This window comes from Lactuca serriola, chromosome 9 (genome assembly GCF_051521515.1).
Source record: "Lactuca serriola cultivar US96UC23 chromosome 9, Lser_US96UC23_V15, whole genome shotgun sequence".
NCBI lineage: Eukaryota > Viridiplantae > Streptophyta > Magnoliopsida > Asterales > Asteraceae > Lactuca > Lactuca serriola.
Window position 1 is genome coordinate 44,410,908 of NC_136416.1, and position 17,862 is coordinate 44,428,769.

General features: G+C 38.3%; 2 protein-coding genes across 3 annotated transcripts; both read right to left on the minus strand.

Moving 5' to 3' along the window:
• Positions 1–269: 269 nt before the first annotated feature.
• On the minus strand, positions 270–2,728 carry LOC145074355 (DNA-directed RNA polymerases II and V subunit 8A-like). Of its 2 annotated transcripts, XM_079020746.1 has the most exons (7): positions 2,474–2,728; positions 2,132–2,311; positions 1,335–1,431; positions 993–1,150; positions 778–872; positions 589–694; positions 270–449 (listed from the first exon to the last, which is right to left on the minus strand). In XM_079020746.1, the coding sequence occupies exons 3-7, from the start codon at positions 1,405–1,407 to the stop codon at positions 435–437; spliced, it is 447 nt and encodes a 148-aa protein (XP_078876872.1). In that variant the 5' UTR covers positions 1,408–1,431; positions 2,132–2,311; positions 2,474–2,728; the 3' UTR covers positions 270–434. The 2 variants fall into 2 exon arrangements, with proteins under 2 accessions (XP_078876872.1, XP_078876873.1); XM_079020747.1 differs by lacking the exons at positions 2,132–2,311; positions 2,474–2,728 and adding an exon at positions 1,514–1,610.
• Positions 2,729–3,968: 1,240 nt separating this feature from the next.
• LOC145073569 (uncharacterized) lies at positions 3,969–6,872 on the minus strand. The gene is made up of 5 exons (XM_079020117.1): positions 6,502–6,872; positions 4,839–5,778; positions 4,664–4,759; positions 4,445–4,581; positions 3,969–4,372 (listed from the first exon to the last, which is right to left on the minus strand). The coding sequence occupies exons 1-5, from the start codon at positions 6,765–6,767 to the stop codon at positions 4,189–4,191; spliced, it is 1,623 nt and encodes a 540-aa protein (XP_078876243.1). The 5' UTR covers positions 6,768–6,872; the 3' UTR covers positions 3,969–4,188.
• Between the last annotated feature and the right edge of the window lie 10,990 nt (positions 6,873–17,862).

A 17,862-nucleotide genomic window follows, 5' to 3' on the forward strand; every position in this document is an offset into this window, starting at 1 on the left:
ATTATTTATAATTTAAATAAAAAAGTTTACTAAAATCTATAATAATCAAATGTTACAATAGAGAAATTAATTAAAAAAAAATATTGATTTATTTTATGATATTTCGGACATGGAATTTCATGGAATCTAAAAAATCCTAATTCTTTTGATTTTGTCAACCAAATGCAATTTCAATTCCTCCAAAATCCAATGAACCAAACACACCTAAGTGTTATTTCTTAATCATGTATGCGCATAGACAATAAACATTTATTGAAAGTGAAAAATACTTGAAAAATAACCTATGCTTTAAGTGATATGACAAATATCTTCACTTCAAAGGGTAAACATACAATGTATGAGAAGTTAAAATTGTCAACATATTTTACATCTGATTTTTATTTATTAATTCTCATTACTTTGGTATCATCCTGATTGAGATATATGTTGAACAACTAAGCCTTGTCCACCTGCAATACCAAAATTATACTTATTACTCATTATACACTAATATAGATCAAATTATGTAAGTTTTGTCCCAACCAAAAAGACGAGAATGCCCTCATCATTGAAAACAGTTATAAAAAGATATCAAAAAAGGCTTTTTACCTTCCTCATGAGGATGAATAGCCTCTGATCAAGCTCAAACTTAGCTGCAATCGAAGGGTCACCCCTCAACAACATCAATAAACCACCAAATGAGACATAAATGTCCCTGAAAAAACAAGAGCAGTCGACACTTGAGATCAAATTTCATAAACTGGATAAAGGGCAAAATAGTAATATGACTCAACATACGCTTTAACATTAGCTCCTGAACCTTCTTCATTGATCCTATACAACTTTCCATGCATCACATAGTCAAACTTGTCAGCAAGCGACTTTCGCCCACCCTGAAATAAAAAGTATGTGCAATTCAAGATAATGGATTAAATTTAAACTCAATATCAAATTATTCTTTTATCATCAAAAGTCAAAACCCAAAAAAAAAAAAGTCAAAGTGTTGAGATTACAGGAGAAAAGAATCCACTGTCAGGAGTTCCATCCAAGTTCAAGGTAGTTGCTAGAACCATCATAAATTTCTCACCAACATGCATAGGATAAACATCTGTATTCACATCCAGCTGCATGTACATATCAAATTGATCGCTTCTTGCTTCAATACGATTAACTATTTCAAAAAAAAAACCAACAAACATATTCAGATACTAACTTCTTATTGAAAGGATATAACAGTAATTTACTATGGTTACTTTCTTGAACTACCAATATTCCAAGCTACTTTTCAATTGGATTCAAGAGAAGGAGAATGGGAGGAGGATGATGATGATGATGATGATGGGAGTGAAGAATACCTTTGTCAAATTTCTTGCCATCAGGGTCAAGCTGATCAACCCTAAATATATCTTCAAACAACGTTTCAACCATCCTTTAAGAGTTATATGAATTCACCTACAAAACAAAAACTTAATTTAATTGATAAAAGTAAAACAATTCTTCATCTGGCATGGTATGAAATCCGTGAATTGCTTACAAGAATCGCTAGTTAATTAAACAACCAAATCCACTGATTAGAAAGTAGAAAGAAAAAGACTGATTTCAAATTGATGGGACTATTTACTATTAGAGGGAGTTTGGTTAGGAAGTGAATTCTTTCCAAGGAATTGGAATAAGAATAATCTGGAAACGATAATTGGAATGGAATTCAATTCTATTCTATTCCTTTGTATATTTTTGTGTGGTTTGTAGATGAAGTGGAATGTAAACCAATGACAAATGACATGATTCACCGCTTCACGTTCACCATTCACAAAATCTTTCAGATACTTTGTGAGAATAGTAAATCTGCCTTCTTGATTGTGAAAGGTTTTGCACACTATTTTTAGGTAAAATCGATGAAACATGTGAAATTCAGTGCACCGATATTATCATCAGAGCTTCAAACCCTATCCAACTTGTATGTTAAACAATTTATCACTAATAACAATGCCGATGAGTAAAAGGTAGATAAGCTCCCAGAGCTTCTTGTTGCTTATGGTGGCCTTCATGAAATATTTAGAAACTGGTCAAAGGAAAGCGAGAAAACAAAAGGCACAAGCATGATTGTCATAGATTTACAGAGGAAGGTCTACAGAAAGGAAGTAACATTTACCTGAATATAGAGTAGCAGCGACAGAGCTAAGAGCGAGATGGAAGAGACAATAATGAGACGATCGAAATTGTGAGAAGAGACGCTTATGAAATTCTAGGGTTTAAGGCTTAAGAGTAGTAAATTCCACTTCATCTACAAACCACACAAAAATCGAGTGTATGGCCATTTCGCAACCCCAATCTGCAAAATTACCCCAAAAGTGAAATTCAATAACTAAAAACTATCCCCAAATGTCAAACTCAACAACAACGATCACAATAAAAGAAGGATTTTGGGTTAAAGAGTAATATATGGAATTAGGGATGGAAAAACTTGAAATCTAGAGGGAAAAGAACTCAATACCTGTTAGATCGCTCGGTGTTGGCAACGGAGAGTCTTGATTGAAGCTTACTGATTGAACGATCGGCTGAACGAATGATCGGTAACGGGAACAAAACGATCGATTGAGCCTACTGATTGAACCTTCGATTGAACAGAACGATCGGTAACGGGAGCGATTGAAGCTTCAATTGAATAAACGATGACTCGTTTGACAAGGGAGAGAGACGAGAAAAAGAGAGGCTATGGTGTCGGCGTGTTTTTTTTAGAATGAACCCTAAAAACGACTAAGGTAAGGAAATTAGGTATAAGTTCTATTGCCCTGTTTTTTAAAACATAATTAACAAAATATAAAAATTTAATATCTATATATTTTTTAAGAAAAAGGCGGGTACCCGTCGGTACCGGTTCCGGTTAACCGCCGGTTCCGGGTACCCGGTATTAGAACCGGAACCGGCGGGTATCCAGCGGGTATCGGTTTTGTAAACATGAGAATTGGAACCGGAACCGCTTAAAGCGGTTCCTAGACTTTAGGAACCAGAACCGGAACCGCCTTAGGCGGTAGGCGGTTCCGGTTCCAAAACCGGCAGTCCCGAGGCGGTTCCGGTTTCGAAGGCAGGTACCCGCTTCCGATGCTCATCCCTAGTAGTAATTGAACTTTAAATTGACTGGCTATCAATTCAATTTTCATAAAATCATTAAATTCGTTTTCAATCCACTTGATATTTGATATTTCATTTCTAACCCCAACCTTAAGTTTTCTTTGTATTTTAGTCCATATAAAATAACTTCATTAATTTACCATCGTAAGTGGTTTTTACTTCTTACATTCTCCTATTATGTTGGGTATGGGGACACTATTATGCTGGCTATGGGAACACGCCAAGTAGTGTGGTTTCACTCAATCTCACTATTGTTTCCTTCCACCTTACCATCATCTTCTTCCACACCATTGTTAGTGTACCTGTAACGATGGTGATAAACAAAAAAAAGAAAAAGGAAAACAGAAGAAAAGAGAGCTAGTTGGTTGTGACCTTTCGTGGTATAGACTATGAGTGCCAACGATCGTGGCCCCACGACACCCATGGTATGTATACGCGATCGTGGTGAGCTTGTCAGGTGGCCACGAAAACCTTTCACCATGAGTATACTGAATGACCTCATTAAAACATTTTGTTTATTTGAGAAAAAACTCACCCATTTTGTTTAATTATTTCATTGAAAAAATAGCCAGAAATTTCCGTTCTACAAAACAGCCATCAAATTTGTATTGTCATGACAAAATATATTTAAATTTTAAACCTTAGATATTTTTATACCATTTTGCTTTTGTAAAATCTCTCATAATCTCACCTTTTTTTCTGATTTACTTGGCACAATACAAACAATGATTCATAACTTTTCTTGATTTCGCTTTCCTACAAAACTTTGTAGATATTCGATTACCAAAATCAGTACAAGAGGATGGATTTTCATAACAAGTAATCAACAAGTTTAAAACTCTAAACTCAAGTCGACGTTTGAAAGAAAATGTATATTGGCCTTCAACAAAGGGGAGTCAAAGTAAAACTAGTACAACACTTTCTCTCATCAATCCATCAAAACATGAAAAGATGCCAAGAGTGATTGTAAGTTAGTTAGCCACGTTTTTATACATACACATCATCACATGACACAAACTTTACACAAAATCAACAACTCAAAACACAACAATAACATCTCATTTTTCATTCTCACTCTCATTCTCTTTTATCTTCCGCTACATCTTCTGTAAGCCCAATAAGATGATCCGTTGAGGCTGACCCTTTCTTCTCCTTCCTCTCCATCATCATTCCAACTTCTCCCCCATCCACTTTCACTCCACTTGTAAGCGATATCGCCTCCTCATCATACTCTTCCCCTGTGTCCCCTGCATACGCATATCTACACCCCCACACACATCATTATACTGTGTTCTGTGTACTGTATACTGTGTACTGTGAAACAAGAAATTACCTGGTGGGATTGCGAGAAGGGGCCCACAAGATGCATATCACCACCAAGAGTGAAAAGGCGAGTAGTGACCAGAAAGCGGGAATGATCCAATAGATACGCCATAGCTCACTTATTGGGTCAGTTGCATTAAAATACAACTGTCGAATTTAATTTTTGAATTAAAAATTAATTAGTCGAAAAAACAAAAATGAGAAAGGAAAAAAAAAAGATAAAGGGTACCTCATAGCCAATCCAAGCAATAGAGAGAAGGACAAAAAGTGCAAGGGCGTTTGTGAACTTTCGATACACCTCCAGTTTAGCAATGCTTCTCCGCATCTAAACATCATTAACAGAATTTAAAACCAAAAGACAAAAATACCCTCCGAAAAGATAGATACCAAGATTATATTTATACCTGAAGCTTCTCCAATGTCTTGGACAAAGACGAAAATATCCACAAAATAAACCAAGCATCCAAGAATGCAACAGGCAACACCAAATACAATTTACTTTTCCCAGAAAAATCATTAATATTCCCCAAATTTTCAACAAGCTCGAGTGCTTCTATAGCCACAAAATACACCACACCAAGAATCATCACTTTGGAGGTGACCCCACCTAGGGTGGGCCTCACCACCCCATACCCCATAGCCACCACCAAAAGCAACAACCTTGAAAGAGTCTTTTTAACTGCACTAATAGTCACAGCCCATACTGTTATCCCAAAAGGCCTACTCCCAGTTGACCCAAGGTTAGAATAGTCAAAATACCAAAGTGCCATTTCACACATCCCAAGAGCAATCACAGCAGAAATATGATAATGTAATTGCATTATATCTTTCCAAAATTGAACAAATCTTAAAAACCAACCAAGCCCAAGAACAAGGTAACCCAAAGACATGAACCCGTAAAAAGTCATTAATTTTACCATTTTTCCAGGTAAATACCCTTCTGGATTCCTCCAGACTGTTCTTCCTGAAATTACTGTGCCCTTCAGTTCTGGATCACAGTACATGAAGTAAAGATAATACATTCCGGTTTTGTTTATGTCAACTGATTGAGGTTTCATTTTGGTTTCTTGTTTGTTTCCTTCAAAGAAGGTTTGGATGCGTTTTGGCCATTCAGGGGTATTTTCGTCTTTTTGGATGATGACTTCTCCTACAGTGCAGGATTCTTCTGATGCGAGCTTTGGAGTGCAACATAAGATGTTTGAATTAGTTTTTAGAAAGTTTCCACCAATTCTCTCGGTGTCTTTTACTTCGAATATTATGGCTTCAATTAATCCGGTTCTACTCTGCATTGTGTTTTGAATTTTGGCTGATTCTTCTGTTCTTTTGAAGGTAACATCTTCAAACCTGAAATGAATACAAAAATGTTTGTTTTGAAGATTGTCTGTTATCCAATCTCAATCTATCATTTCACATATGTCAATACCTAAAACCTAATCTACAAGTAGATTGTACACTAATTCAACATTATCAAAAAGTGAGGTCTCATGTTTAAACCTGGACATTACCTATTGATGTGATTCAATATTATCAAAAACTTCTGTTTGAACCTTTCAATTCGGGTTATCTTATTCCCTAATTTTGGTATTTTGATGTTATCAAATGCAAGAAGATAAAATAACAGTTGGTATTTGCAAGCTCTGGTTTTGAAAGTGATTTCTGGTTCACTGTAACTGAATCATCTCATTCCCAAACACTTTGGTTAATTTCCAGAAGAACATGGTAAGAAGGATTGGGGTTTAATGGAAGTAGTGCCTCTGGAACATGAGCACAGCCAGTATTATTTGGAGGACTATGATCAATATTTGTTCATTTAATCTATTTTCTTGTTTAGATATACGTAAAGGAACACCGAATACTTCCAATATATGATGCCTGATGAACACACGAAATATTTCAGTTTTAAGAGGAACTAATCTACTCAAAGGAATAACATAACATTTCCACGGAGTTAGAAATGATCGTGTCTCTACGGATTTAGATTGGGGAATAATTTCTTCGAGAAGGGGTTGATTATCAATGAGAGAAATCAAGATCAAGCTGAAGATTAAGAAAACATGAAAGTAAAACCTGATGAAAGATTTCCCCTCGAGGGGTTTATTTCCTGGAGAGGTAATAGAAGAACTATTGTCATGATCTTCGAGATGTTTTGAAGCGAAGAGACCTTCACTGCCTCCATGAAAGAGGAAAGCGTTCAACTGAGGAGTGAAGAACTCGTTGCGATACTCATGAATCGATGCTCTGATTGGTACGATTGAGTAATCGCATAGGTATAGTAAACCCAAAATAAACCCTAGCACTACTTCGCCATTGTAGAAACGAAAGCCCTCTCTCATCTCTCTCTCTCTCTCTCTCTCTCTCTCGAATCTAGGAAGTTGAGACGTGATGACAATGCACGACGACGTGGAACTTCACTCTAGAGCCCTTGTCGGAGTTCGAGATACGATGGCCTTTGATGGTAAAAAAAATGTTGACTTTTATATTTTGTGGTGAATAACAATGTTGATAACTAAAAAAAACGTCAAAAATCCCGTGCGATCCCGATTATGAGGGACCTCGTTCTTTAATAGGAGTATTTTTATAAAAAAATTTAGGTAGGGTTATAAAACATTTTAGGTAGGGGTTGGGATCGGAGGCGGGTTTTACTGGGGTGTGACAATCGTTGACATGACACGACAAAAATATCCGACATCGACATGAAACGAAATCGGCACGAAACTGGAATTCAAATTTGTGTTCGTATCAAGTGTAAAAGCACAATGTTGTGTCGTTTTATGTTCGTGTTCAAAATTTGACACGATTTAGCATTTAGTTGTCTTATTTGTCATGGTTTTCGTGTTATGTATGATTAAATATTAATTAAATTAATTAATTTTTATATTATGTTATCTTTCTTGTGTCGTGTCGTGTTTGGCGTTTTTTAATTGGTTCGTTTTCGTGTTAGTTAAAAAAAAAACTCGATATCGTGTTGTATCATGTCGTGTCGTGTCGTGTTCGTATTATATAAAGCTTAGGTTTTACTTCCATTTAGTTTTCAGGGGGCGATGTCCCAAATCCTCCACGGGGCCCATTATAGTTAATCTATATTAATTTATTTTATTTATAAAAATAAATATTATTTTTAAAGTAGATATTGTGTAATATATGTTTTGTATTTGAAGAATTAGTGTAATATTTAAAGTTACAAAATGTTGGAGAGTGTGTGAATTGTGATGCGTCATCATGTCGGCCCTTACCCTTTGATCCAGAAGTACCTGAAACAATCAATAAATTGCAAGTTAATGCTTAGTGAGTTCCCCATAACATATCTCATATAAAATCACATAAGTCATGCATACAACATATAAGGACGTCATGGAAACCCTTCATGGTTTTACTCAGGGTGTCATGGGAACCCCCACATGGTCCTAACTAACTGCTATGGGAACCCCCACATGGTCTTGACTTTGACTTCGATTTTAGTCTTTGACCAAGTTTGACCTATAAGGGGTTTTGGGGCATTTAAGTTGTATTTAAGGACGTGTTTTTGTTTTAGGGTTTGTGTAGAGCTGATATTCATATATATAGTTGAACAAGTGATTTCGAGCCAAACGGGGTTAACGAGGGATTCGGGGGAAAATGAGATTGTTTCTGCCAATTTAGGATTTTGGAGGCGGAGCCCGAACGCGGGGTGTTCCCCTGATGAACATGCTACGTTTACGTGCTGAATGCAAACCTTAACTTTTAAGGTTTGGGACCTATATAAAGAACATTATGTCCCATACCTTAGCCTCCTTACCAGTCTTCTTGACTCAGAAACCCTATACGTATGGTACTAACTTTAGCCGTCTCTCAACAATGGCATGTTCGTCAACTTGATGTCAAAAATGCTTTCTTACACGGGCATTTACATGAGACTGTCTACATGCACCAACCCCCAGGTTTTCGTGACCCCAACTTTCCGCATCATGTTAATTTGTCTCCTCCAAGGATCTCTGTATGGTCTTAAACAGGCACCGCGGGCTTGGTTCCAACGATTTGCGTAATTCTTGTTACGCCTTGGTTTTACTAATAGTCGTTGCGATACTTCTTTGTTTATTTATAAGCAGGTTCCTAACACTACATACCTTCTTCTTTATGTGGACGACATTCTTCTTACAGCCTCATCTACATCATTTTTACAGCAGATTACTACCACCCTTGGTGCTGAGTTTTCTATGACTGATATGGGGGATCTTAATTATTTTCTAGGGGTCTCCGTTACCAGAGACACCACTGGTATGTTCCTATCTCAGCGAAAGTATGCTCTTACAATTCTCACTAGAGCCAACATGCTTAATTGCAAATCAGCTAGAACTCCAACCGACACTCTTGCCAAGTTGGATGATTCAGGTCCTCCGGTCACTGACCCCACCTTATACCACAGTCTTGTTGGTGCTCTACAATACCTCACTTTCACACGACTAGATCTTACATATGTTGTTCAACAAATTTGTTTATACATGCATGACCCGCGCGAGCCTCATTTTACAGCTCTAAAATGTATTTTGCGTTATGTGCGTGGTACTATTGATCATGGCTTACAACTGTACTCCACTCCCTCTCATGGTCTTATTGCATATTCTGATGTTGATTGGGCTGGTTGTCCCAAAACTCGTCGTTCGACTTCCGGTTATTGTGTGTTTCTTGGACAAAATTTGTTGTCTTGGTCTTCCAAAAGACAAGGTACTATCTCACGTTCTAGTGCTGAGGCTGAATATCGTGGCTTAGCTAATGTTGTGGCAGAGACTTCTTGGATTCGCAATTTATTATTAGAGCTACATTGTCCTACTACCCGTGCTACTATTGTTTATTGTGACAATGTCAGTGTTGTATACTTATCTAATAATCCTGTTTAGCACCAACGCACAAAACATATTGAGATTGATATACACTTTGTTCGTGACAAAGTTGACATGGGTCAGATACGCGTTCTACATGTTCCTTCCAAGTCTCAATATGTGGATATCTTCACCAAAGGCCTACCATCTTCATTATTTTTAGATTTCCGAGACAGTTTGAACGTTCATCAGTTATCTCCCGTTCACACTGCGGGGGGCTGTTAGATGTTATTATATTGTATTTGTGTATTTTCCATAGTCCGACCCTTTTAGATTAATGGCCCTTATCTTGTATTTGTAATATATATATATATATATATATATATATATATATATATATTATGTTTAATGTGAAAAGGAGGCGAAGGAATTATATCAATCAACTCGCTGAAGCGGGCGGGGCTCATGTTATATTATTATGTGATTATATGATTATGTGTATGGTATGTGGAAGTTTCGGAAGACTCACTAAGCTTCATGGTTACAATTTTCAGTTTTGGTTTCAGGTATTTTCGGTAGCAAAGGGAAGAGCTCGGGATGACTACAGTGCACACACCATTATGTTTAGTCTGAGATGTTTTACTCTGATATATTGACATGTGTTTTTGATATGATGTTTGAGATACTATGATTTACATTTTTATGAGAAGATTTTTATAGCTATGGTTTTAATTACTAATTTAAAAATTAATTTTTTGTTCTTGAATTTTGGGATGTTACATCGGGTGCGGAATCAGGGGTGGGGGAGCGAGGGGAGTTCGGGGTTGGGATCAAGGTCGGGGAAAACAAAAGAATTTGGGGGGCGAAAGGGGGTAGCTATTTCCACACCCATTTGGTATAACATTTGTCCATAAAAAACAGCTTAAAGTTCATAGTTTAATTGTTTTTAATAGTGAAAAATGGAAAAATTGCTAATTAGGTCATTTTTGTTCGGTAAAAGATGTTGATTATTACTACTTTAAGAGGGTGTCTTGAAAAACTTAAAAGATTGAGTTTTTTAATTTGTGTCGGTTTTATATCGTTATAAATAAAACTTAGTGGATTAATGTTTTTTTAATAAACAATTCATAAGGGTTCCACATTGAAGATAAGTAATTTGATTAGTCATTCATTCCTAACTTATTAAAAACTCTCAAACAATTTTTTAAAAACTATGTCTTAATACAATTGTAAGTTAATAAGTTAAAAAATGATTATCATTTTCTCTTAAATATGGATGAACTTTAGAACCGAACCGAACGGATTTGCAAACATAATCAGATTTAGCAGATTACATAAAACAAGAACCAAACTGTCGATACCGATGTCAGTTCTGGTCCTGGGACTATTTTTCAGTTATTTTTTTGTAATAGAACGAGTTTTGTGATTTGCACCAATAACAACAATGCACTATCAAAATGGAACCGGGTTGGAACCATGAATATCAATACACTTTCAAAATATAACCAAGAATAGCATTGTACTTTCAAAATGGAACCAAGAATGACAATACACTTTCAAAATAGACCCAAGAATAGCAATGCACTTTCAACCACCACAAATTGAAAAAATAAGTATTAAAAAAAAATAAACTTTCATATATAAAAATTAGGGAAAAGTTAAAATTAAAAAAAAACAAAATTAAAAAAAAACAAAACAAAACAAAACAAAACAAAACAAACGATACAACATAAAAAATTTAGCATTGATATGTTGTCTTTTGGGGCATGTAGTGGATTCAATATTGAACCAAAATATATCTTTTACAGTCTAAAATGAAGTACAAACACCAAATTACACGCTGAAAAACAAAATCAAGTAATTTCGAATTCATATGAGTGAATTATGCATATTTCAAATAGTGAGATTGAATTAAAAAATTGTTGAAAAAAAAAACGCAGTATTGATATGTTGTCTTCCACTGACCTATATCTTATTAATATTTAACCAAAGTATGCATTTTTATATTATAAAACGAAGTACAAACACCAAATTACATACTAGAAAAAATTAAATAATTATGATTTCATACGAGTGAGTTATACGAATTTTAAAAAGCATGAAGTATAATGTTTTCAAAAATATAGTTGCATGAATTTTTTACTCTTACAATTCCAGTCTTGTTCTAGTTCTTTAACTGGGTTTTATATGATCGAATCGGTGTTAGAATCGAGACCAGATTTTCTTAATGTAAGGAACTGATAACCAAACCTTTATAGTAAATCTGGTTCTAAATCTCATCCATACTCCTAAACATCCCTTTAGAAGTGAAAATGTTTATAAAAGTTGATTTTGATGTTTAGGCGATCGAAAAATATAACAGTTGTTGTGGTTGATATTAGAAAATATTTTCTTATGGGAGAATGACTTGTAAGCTGTAATGCCTGGTTCCACGTATGAAATTCTAATCCTTAAACTTTGAGTTTTGGGTGGCCATGACGTCGCAGCGTTGCATGAAATGCGTGTTTCTCGTGGCCGCTACGCGTGGACATTCATTGGCCACAACGTGATGACAGGAACAACGTAAACCCTAAATTTTTCGGATTTTGTGCATTATTGAAGGGAAGTGATAGCTAGAGTTCCTTCCACCTCAGCCTCAATCACCTCCAAAGCACCATAGACTAACCCTAGCCTCCCTTTGAAGTTGTTGGCTCATTTTTGGTGGTTTTATGACCTTGGAAGGATGAAAAGGAACTCTTGTACATAGATCCAGCAAGCAACTTGTCTCTACTCCTTGTATGTATCTTCCAGACCCTTTTTAAGTCCTCAAGCTTCCACCTTTTTGGTTCCTTCTTCATAGATCTAGGTGTTATAGAAAGTTTTGGTTCACTTTTGAGATTGGATTGGTTAGATGAGATAAAGTATACAACTTTAAGGATCACTTGGTCGCTTGTTCATTATATCTTTTTGATTTAGAAGATAAATAATTTTTGAAATCCATGTGTGAGTTTTAGGACATTTTTCTCATATTTTGAACTAGATGGGTGAAGGACATGCATGGTCATGCATGTCTATAAATTTTGGATTTGATGGACAATTAGGGTCCCAAGAAGCATCCTGGAAAGTTAGAACTGAAGGCTTAACAGATTGAGAGCTTAATTGTAACGTCCCAAAAAACATAGTAAAAATTTTCCATTTTCAAAGATTTTTTCATAAAAAAACATAAGTATCCAAACCATTGTTTCAAAACATAAACATAAAAATCAGAGTATCAATAACATCTCTCAAGTAAAAAATCAACAGGATGATGTGTACGATCATGCTCTAAATGTTTATGTACGATTAGAGTATCAATAACATCTCTCAAGTAAAAAATCAACAGGATGATGTGTACGATCATGCTCTAGAAAATCATCATCCTCTGAAGTACCTGAAATGTAACGCCCCAATTCTGGTATGTTATTTAAATAATTATTTTTTTTTTCAAGTTTTCAGAAGGGACTCGACGAGTCAGTAGCCAGACTCGTCGAGTTGAGTTGGGTTTTCGAGCACGTGTAAGTTGGCAACTCGACGAGTCCATATTCCGAACTCGGCGAGTCCGCCAGTCTGGATGAAACCCTAATTTCAAGGGTTTGCACCCTATTTAAACAACTTTTGGGACCTCAAGTCTCAGCCCCCATCACCCCTCATAGCACCATTCTCGAAACCCTAGAACCCTCTTAGCATTTTTGTGTGATTTGGTGGGTTTCTTTGAAGATTTTGAGAGAAGGAGGAAGGTAGATCAAGAGGAGAAGAAGGAGATCCAAGATCTTTGTGGCATTTCAGAGAATAGTGAGGTATAACTCGCCCCTTTTCTGTTTTCATGCTTTAATTCCCTTTGGAAAGCCATTAAAGCTATTCTTGAACCATTTCTTGGCTTGGTAATAACATATAGGACTCATTGAGATGAATAGCCTTCGGATCTAGCTAGGTTTGAGTTCCAGAAGCTTAGATCTAGTACCTTTATGGAGCCATTTTGCATGAAAGCTCTAGATCTACTCTTATAGTGTGCTTTGAACCTTAAAACCTTCATTTGATGTTATTTACACGTAAAGTTACGTGTTAATCAAGCCCCAAGAACCCAGATCTATGAATGGAATGGACTGGTTTCAAGCAGAATCGAGTATATAGTGTTTGCATGCATACGACTCGGCGAGTCGTTCTTCAGACTCGGCGAGTCGAGTCGCGAGTCCCCTGTTTTCCCCGTTTCGAGTTATGCCGAGTGGAACCAGTGAGTGAGAGGAGGACTCAGTGAGCTAGAGGGTTAAACTCATTCGTGGAAGAACTCGGCGAGTCAATGCCCTGACTCGGCGAGTCCAAGGCAATCTTCATGCCTCAAGAACAGACTCGCTGAGTTGTTCATACAACTCGGCGAGTCACAACTAGAGTGTTCATCTGATGAAGGAGAACTCGACGAGTTGTTCATACAACTCGGCGAGTTGGATGCAGATTGTCCGAGTGTTAATATCAAAGAGGAACTCGTCGAGTTTGTGCCAAAACTCGACGAGTAGTAGCGAGTAGAAGCAAGAAAGTAAGAGTAAGGACTCGACGAGTTGGTGACCCAACTTGACGAGTCAGGTCAACTGAATGTTGACTTTGACCGATAGGTTGACTTTGGTCAGGGGTAAGATAGTCATTTTACCCTTAGTGTTTGATTGATGGTACTTATGGAAACTATAGCTGGGGTGAAACCAGAGCCGTAGCAGACAAATTCCGGAGCAGTTCTTTCAACAGCTAGGCTACGAGGTGAGTTCCCTTTCAGTAGGAATGGGTCTAAGGCCATAATGCCAGCCCGTATAACTAGCAGTAGTTTCCGGAATTCGGTCTGATGCAGTAGTTAGTATGTTTGATGCCTTCGTGGCACAGACAAGATTTATGTGTTAGGTGTTCCGGGCTATGGCCCGATGCAGTATACAGTTATGTGTTCATGCTAGTTGATATGTTTATGCTATGCTATGTTATGCTCAGTCAGTTTCCGTACTTCGGTCCGATGCAGGGGGCAAGGCCCTGGTTAGTTCCGGACTTCGGTCCGATGCAGTTAGTTCCGGACTTCGGTCCGATGCAGGGGACGAGGTCCCAGTAAGTTTCGGACTTCGATCCGATGCAGTTCCAGGCTTCGGTCCGATGCAGAGGGCAAGGCCCTGGATAGTTCCGGACTCCGGTCCGATGCAGTGGGAAAAGGCCCGGTATGTGTTATATGTTATTATATGGTATGTGGTAGTTTGGGGGAGCTCACTAAGCTTTGTGCTTATAGTTTCAGTTTTGGTTTCAGGTACTTCCGCAAGTAAAGGGAAGAGCTCGGGATGATGACATTGCACACACCACAACTTCAGTCTTATTCCTGGGAGTTTGTTTTGATTCATAGTTTGATTTGGCACAGATGTTCATGACATTTTATTATGAGTTGAGATATTTGACATATGGTTTCATGATATGACGATCAGTATATGATTTTTATTATTATTAAAAGAAAAATTTTTGGGTCGTATTTTTGGATGTTACAAGTTGGTATCAGAGCCTTGGTTTGAGAGATTCAGGCACACTCTCGGGTGTGACTGGACTCAAACTAAGGAAATGGTAGAAGGATTTTCAAAAGTGTTTTTCAAAAGAATTTTGAGAAAAGAAAACAATTTTAGAAAAAGTATAAAGTAAAGAGATTTAGAAAAAGCGAAAAGAATTTTGAAAAGAGAAAAGGGTGTGGTGCATGCAATCAGCCTAGTTCAAGTAAGTACTCCCAAATTATCCATACAAGTTTATGATCATCAGTTTCAGTTTCAGTTTTGGTTCCAGTTTCAGTTTCAGTTTTAGTAGAACAACATGCTAGTATAGGACTAAAGATCTAGGAGGATGCCTTATGTGCCTACTTTATGTGTTTCAGCTTGATAAGAATTTCATGCTAGTATTGAGTAGACAGTAGCAGGATAGCCTGTGTAGGTTATGCCTGATAGTATGAGCTTAGCATTGTATGCCAGTACAGTTCTTGTTATGAGAATAGTTTGCATGAGTATGTTTCCTTTATCCGAATGCTGCTTGCTTTGTGCTTTGTGGGACTCTGAGTGATGGGAGTTAGCCATTAGGTGAATACGTCACATCACATGTGATCAGGGTTGAATAATCTCAGAGTGTTGGATGTGGCCCTACTGCGCAACTCTCGTTTGAGTCTAATCGTTGTAGGGACGAGTCTTTTACTCGAAGGATTATCCGAGCCTCATTGCATGTGATGGTATTCAGGTGGTGGCTAATTGGCATTACAAGGAGGCCTTCAGCAGCTGAGGACTGGTTGAGTGGAGTCGGAAGTTCCCTAGGGCAAGCCTAGGATGAGAGTAGCAAAGATCAGTAGTAGTAGAAGTGACTTGGTGGAGTTGAGGCAGTACTTGAGGAAAGTACGAATAGATGTGGAAGGTTGAAACGACCCAAAAATACGACCCGAAAATTTCATTTTTAATATAACCAAAAATCATAAAACAGAGTATATCATAATAAAATCATGTGTTGCAAATCTCAAAACCATACTAGAATACAAATAAGAAAAACCGGTGTCACGACTGTATCAAAACATATCTAAGATAGCTGATCAACTCCTAGGAATAAAACTGTAGCAGTGGTGTGTGCGATGCCATCATCCCGAGCTCTTCCCTTTGCTTGCGGAAGTACCTGAAACCAAAACTAAAACTGTAAGCACGAAGCTTAGTGAGCTCCCCCAAACTACCACATACCACACAATAACATATAAAGCACATACTGGGCCTTGCCCACTGCATCGGACCGAAGTCCGGCTAACCGGGGCCTTGCCCCCTACATCGGACCGGAGTCCGAAGCTGACTGGAACATCGGACCGAAGTCCGAAGCTGACTGGGACCTTCGTCCCCTACATCGAACCGAGTCCGAAGCTGACTAGGACATCGGACCGAAGTCCGAAGCTGACTGAGACATCGGACCGAAGTCCGAAGCTGACTGGGACCTACGTCCCCTACATCGGACCGGTGTCCGAAGATGACATCAGACCGAAGTCCTAATCTGGCTGGGACCTTGTCCCCTACATCGGATCGAAGTCCGAAGCTGACTGATCATAGCATAAACATATCATCTATCATAAACACATAACCCTGTCGGAACCACAAAGGCATCCAACATACTAACTACTACATCGGACCGAGGTCCGAAGCTGACTGCTAGCTAAACGGGCCGGCATTGTGGCCATAGACCCGTTACTACTGGAAGGAAACTCACCTCGTGAACTGGCTGCTGTGTGAATGGCTCTGGAAGCTAACTGCTGCTGCTCCGGTATCTCCCCGGCTACAAGGCCATAAACACACTCAATCAAATACTAAACACTGCGCTGGGGTAAAATGACTCTTTTACCCTTGGTCAAAGTCAACTCTCCTGGTCAAAGTCAACCCTCTCGGTCAAAGTCAACCCACAGTTGACCTGACTCGCCGAGTTGGGCCGCCAACTCGCCGAGTCTCTAATCTCATTTCACAACCCCACTCGTGGCTACTCGTCGAGTATGGCATCGACTCGGCGAGTACTCTCTCGATCCAAGAACTCAGACAATCTGCATCCGACTCGCCGAGTCATATGAACAACTCGATGAGCTGTTCTTGAGCTTAAGAAGATTGCCTTGGACTCGCCGAGTTGTATGAACAACTCGCCGAGTCCCTCCATTACTGAGTCTGACCTCGAAATCGCTGAGTCCACTCTACTACTCACTGGTCCCACTCGGCATCACTCAAAAAGGAAGAAATCGGGGACTCGCGACTCGACTCGCCGAGTCACAACCATGCAACTACTCTAAACTCGATTCTGCTTGAATCCTTAGCATACAAATGATAGATCTGAGTCCAATAAGCTGATTCACCACGTAAAGTTTCCAACTTTACGTGTACAAACACATGAAAAAGGAGATAAAGGCTAAAAAGGCACTTAAAAGGGTAGATCTAGGGTTCTTATGCAAGGTAACTTCAAAAAGGCAATAGATCTGGGCTCTACAACTCCTAAATGAACAGATCTAAGGATATCTCGACATAATAGGGTATCCATACAATCATAAGGCTTGAGAAAAGCATCAAACTAGATCTAGAAGAGTTCTAATGGAGGTTTAAAGCATAAAACAGGAGGGAATCTGAAGAATACCTCAAAGAACTCTGATTTGCCCTTGAATCTTTGCTCTACACCTCTTCTCCTTGCTCATTTCTTCTTCTCCTTCTTCAAGCCTTCAAAAAATTTAACACAAGAACACTTAGATCACTCAAGGATGGATTAGGGTTTTCTCATAGCTTTCTGAGGGTGGAGGAGGCGAGAATGGGGGCTATAAGGTGGATTAAATAGTGAGCAACCCGGGGATTTAGGGTTTCTTCCAGGCAGGCAGACTCGCCGAGTCCCGAATATAGACTCGCCGAGTCGCCGACTAACACGTGCTCGAAATCCTGTCCCTACTCGGCGAGTCAGGCTATGAACTCGCCGAGTCCCTCTTGCAAACTTCTAATTAAATACTATGGAATCATCATACCGGAGACGGGTTGTTACAAAGGTAGTATGGACCCGTACTACTGAAAGCAGAGGATCCGTACTCGAATCAAGGAAAGTTGAGATGAGACCAGGAAACTTGTGATAT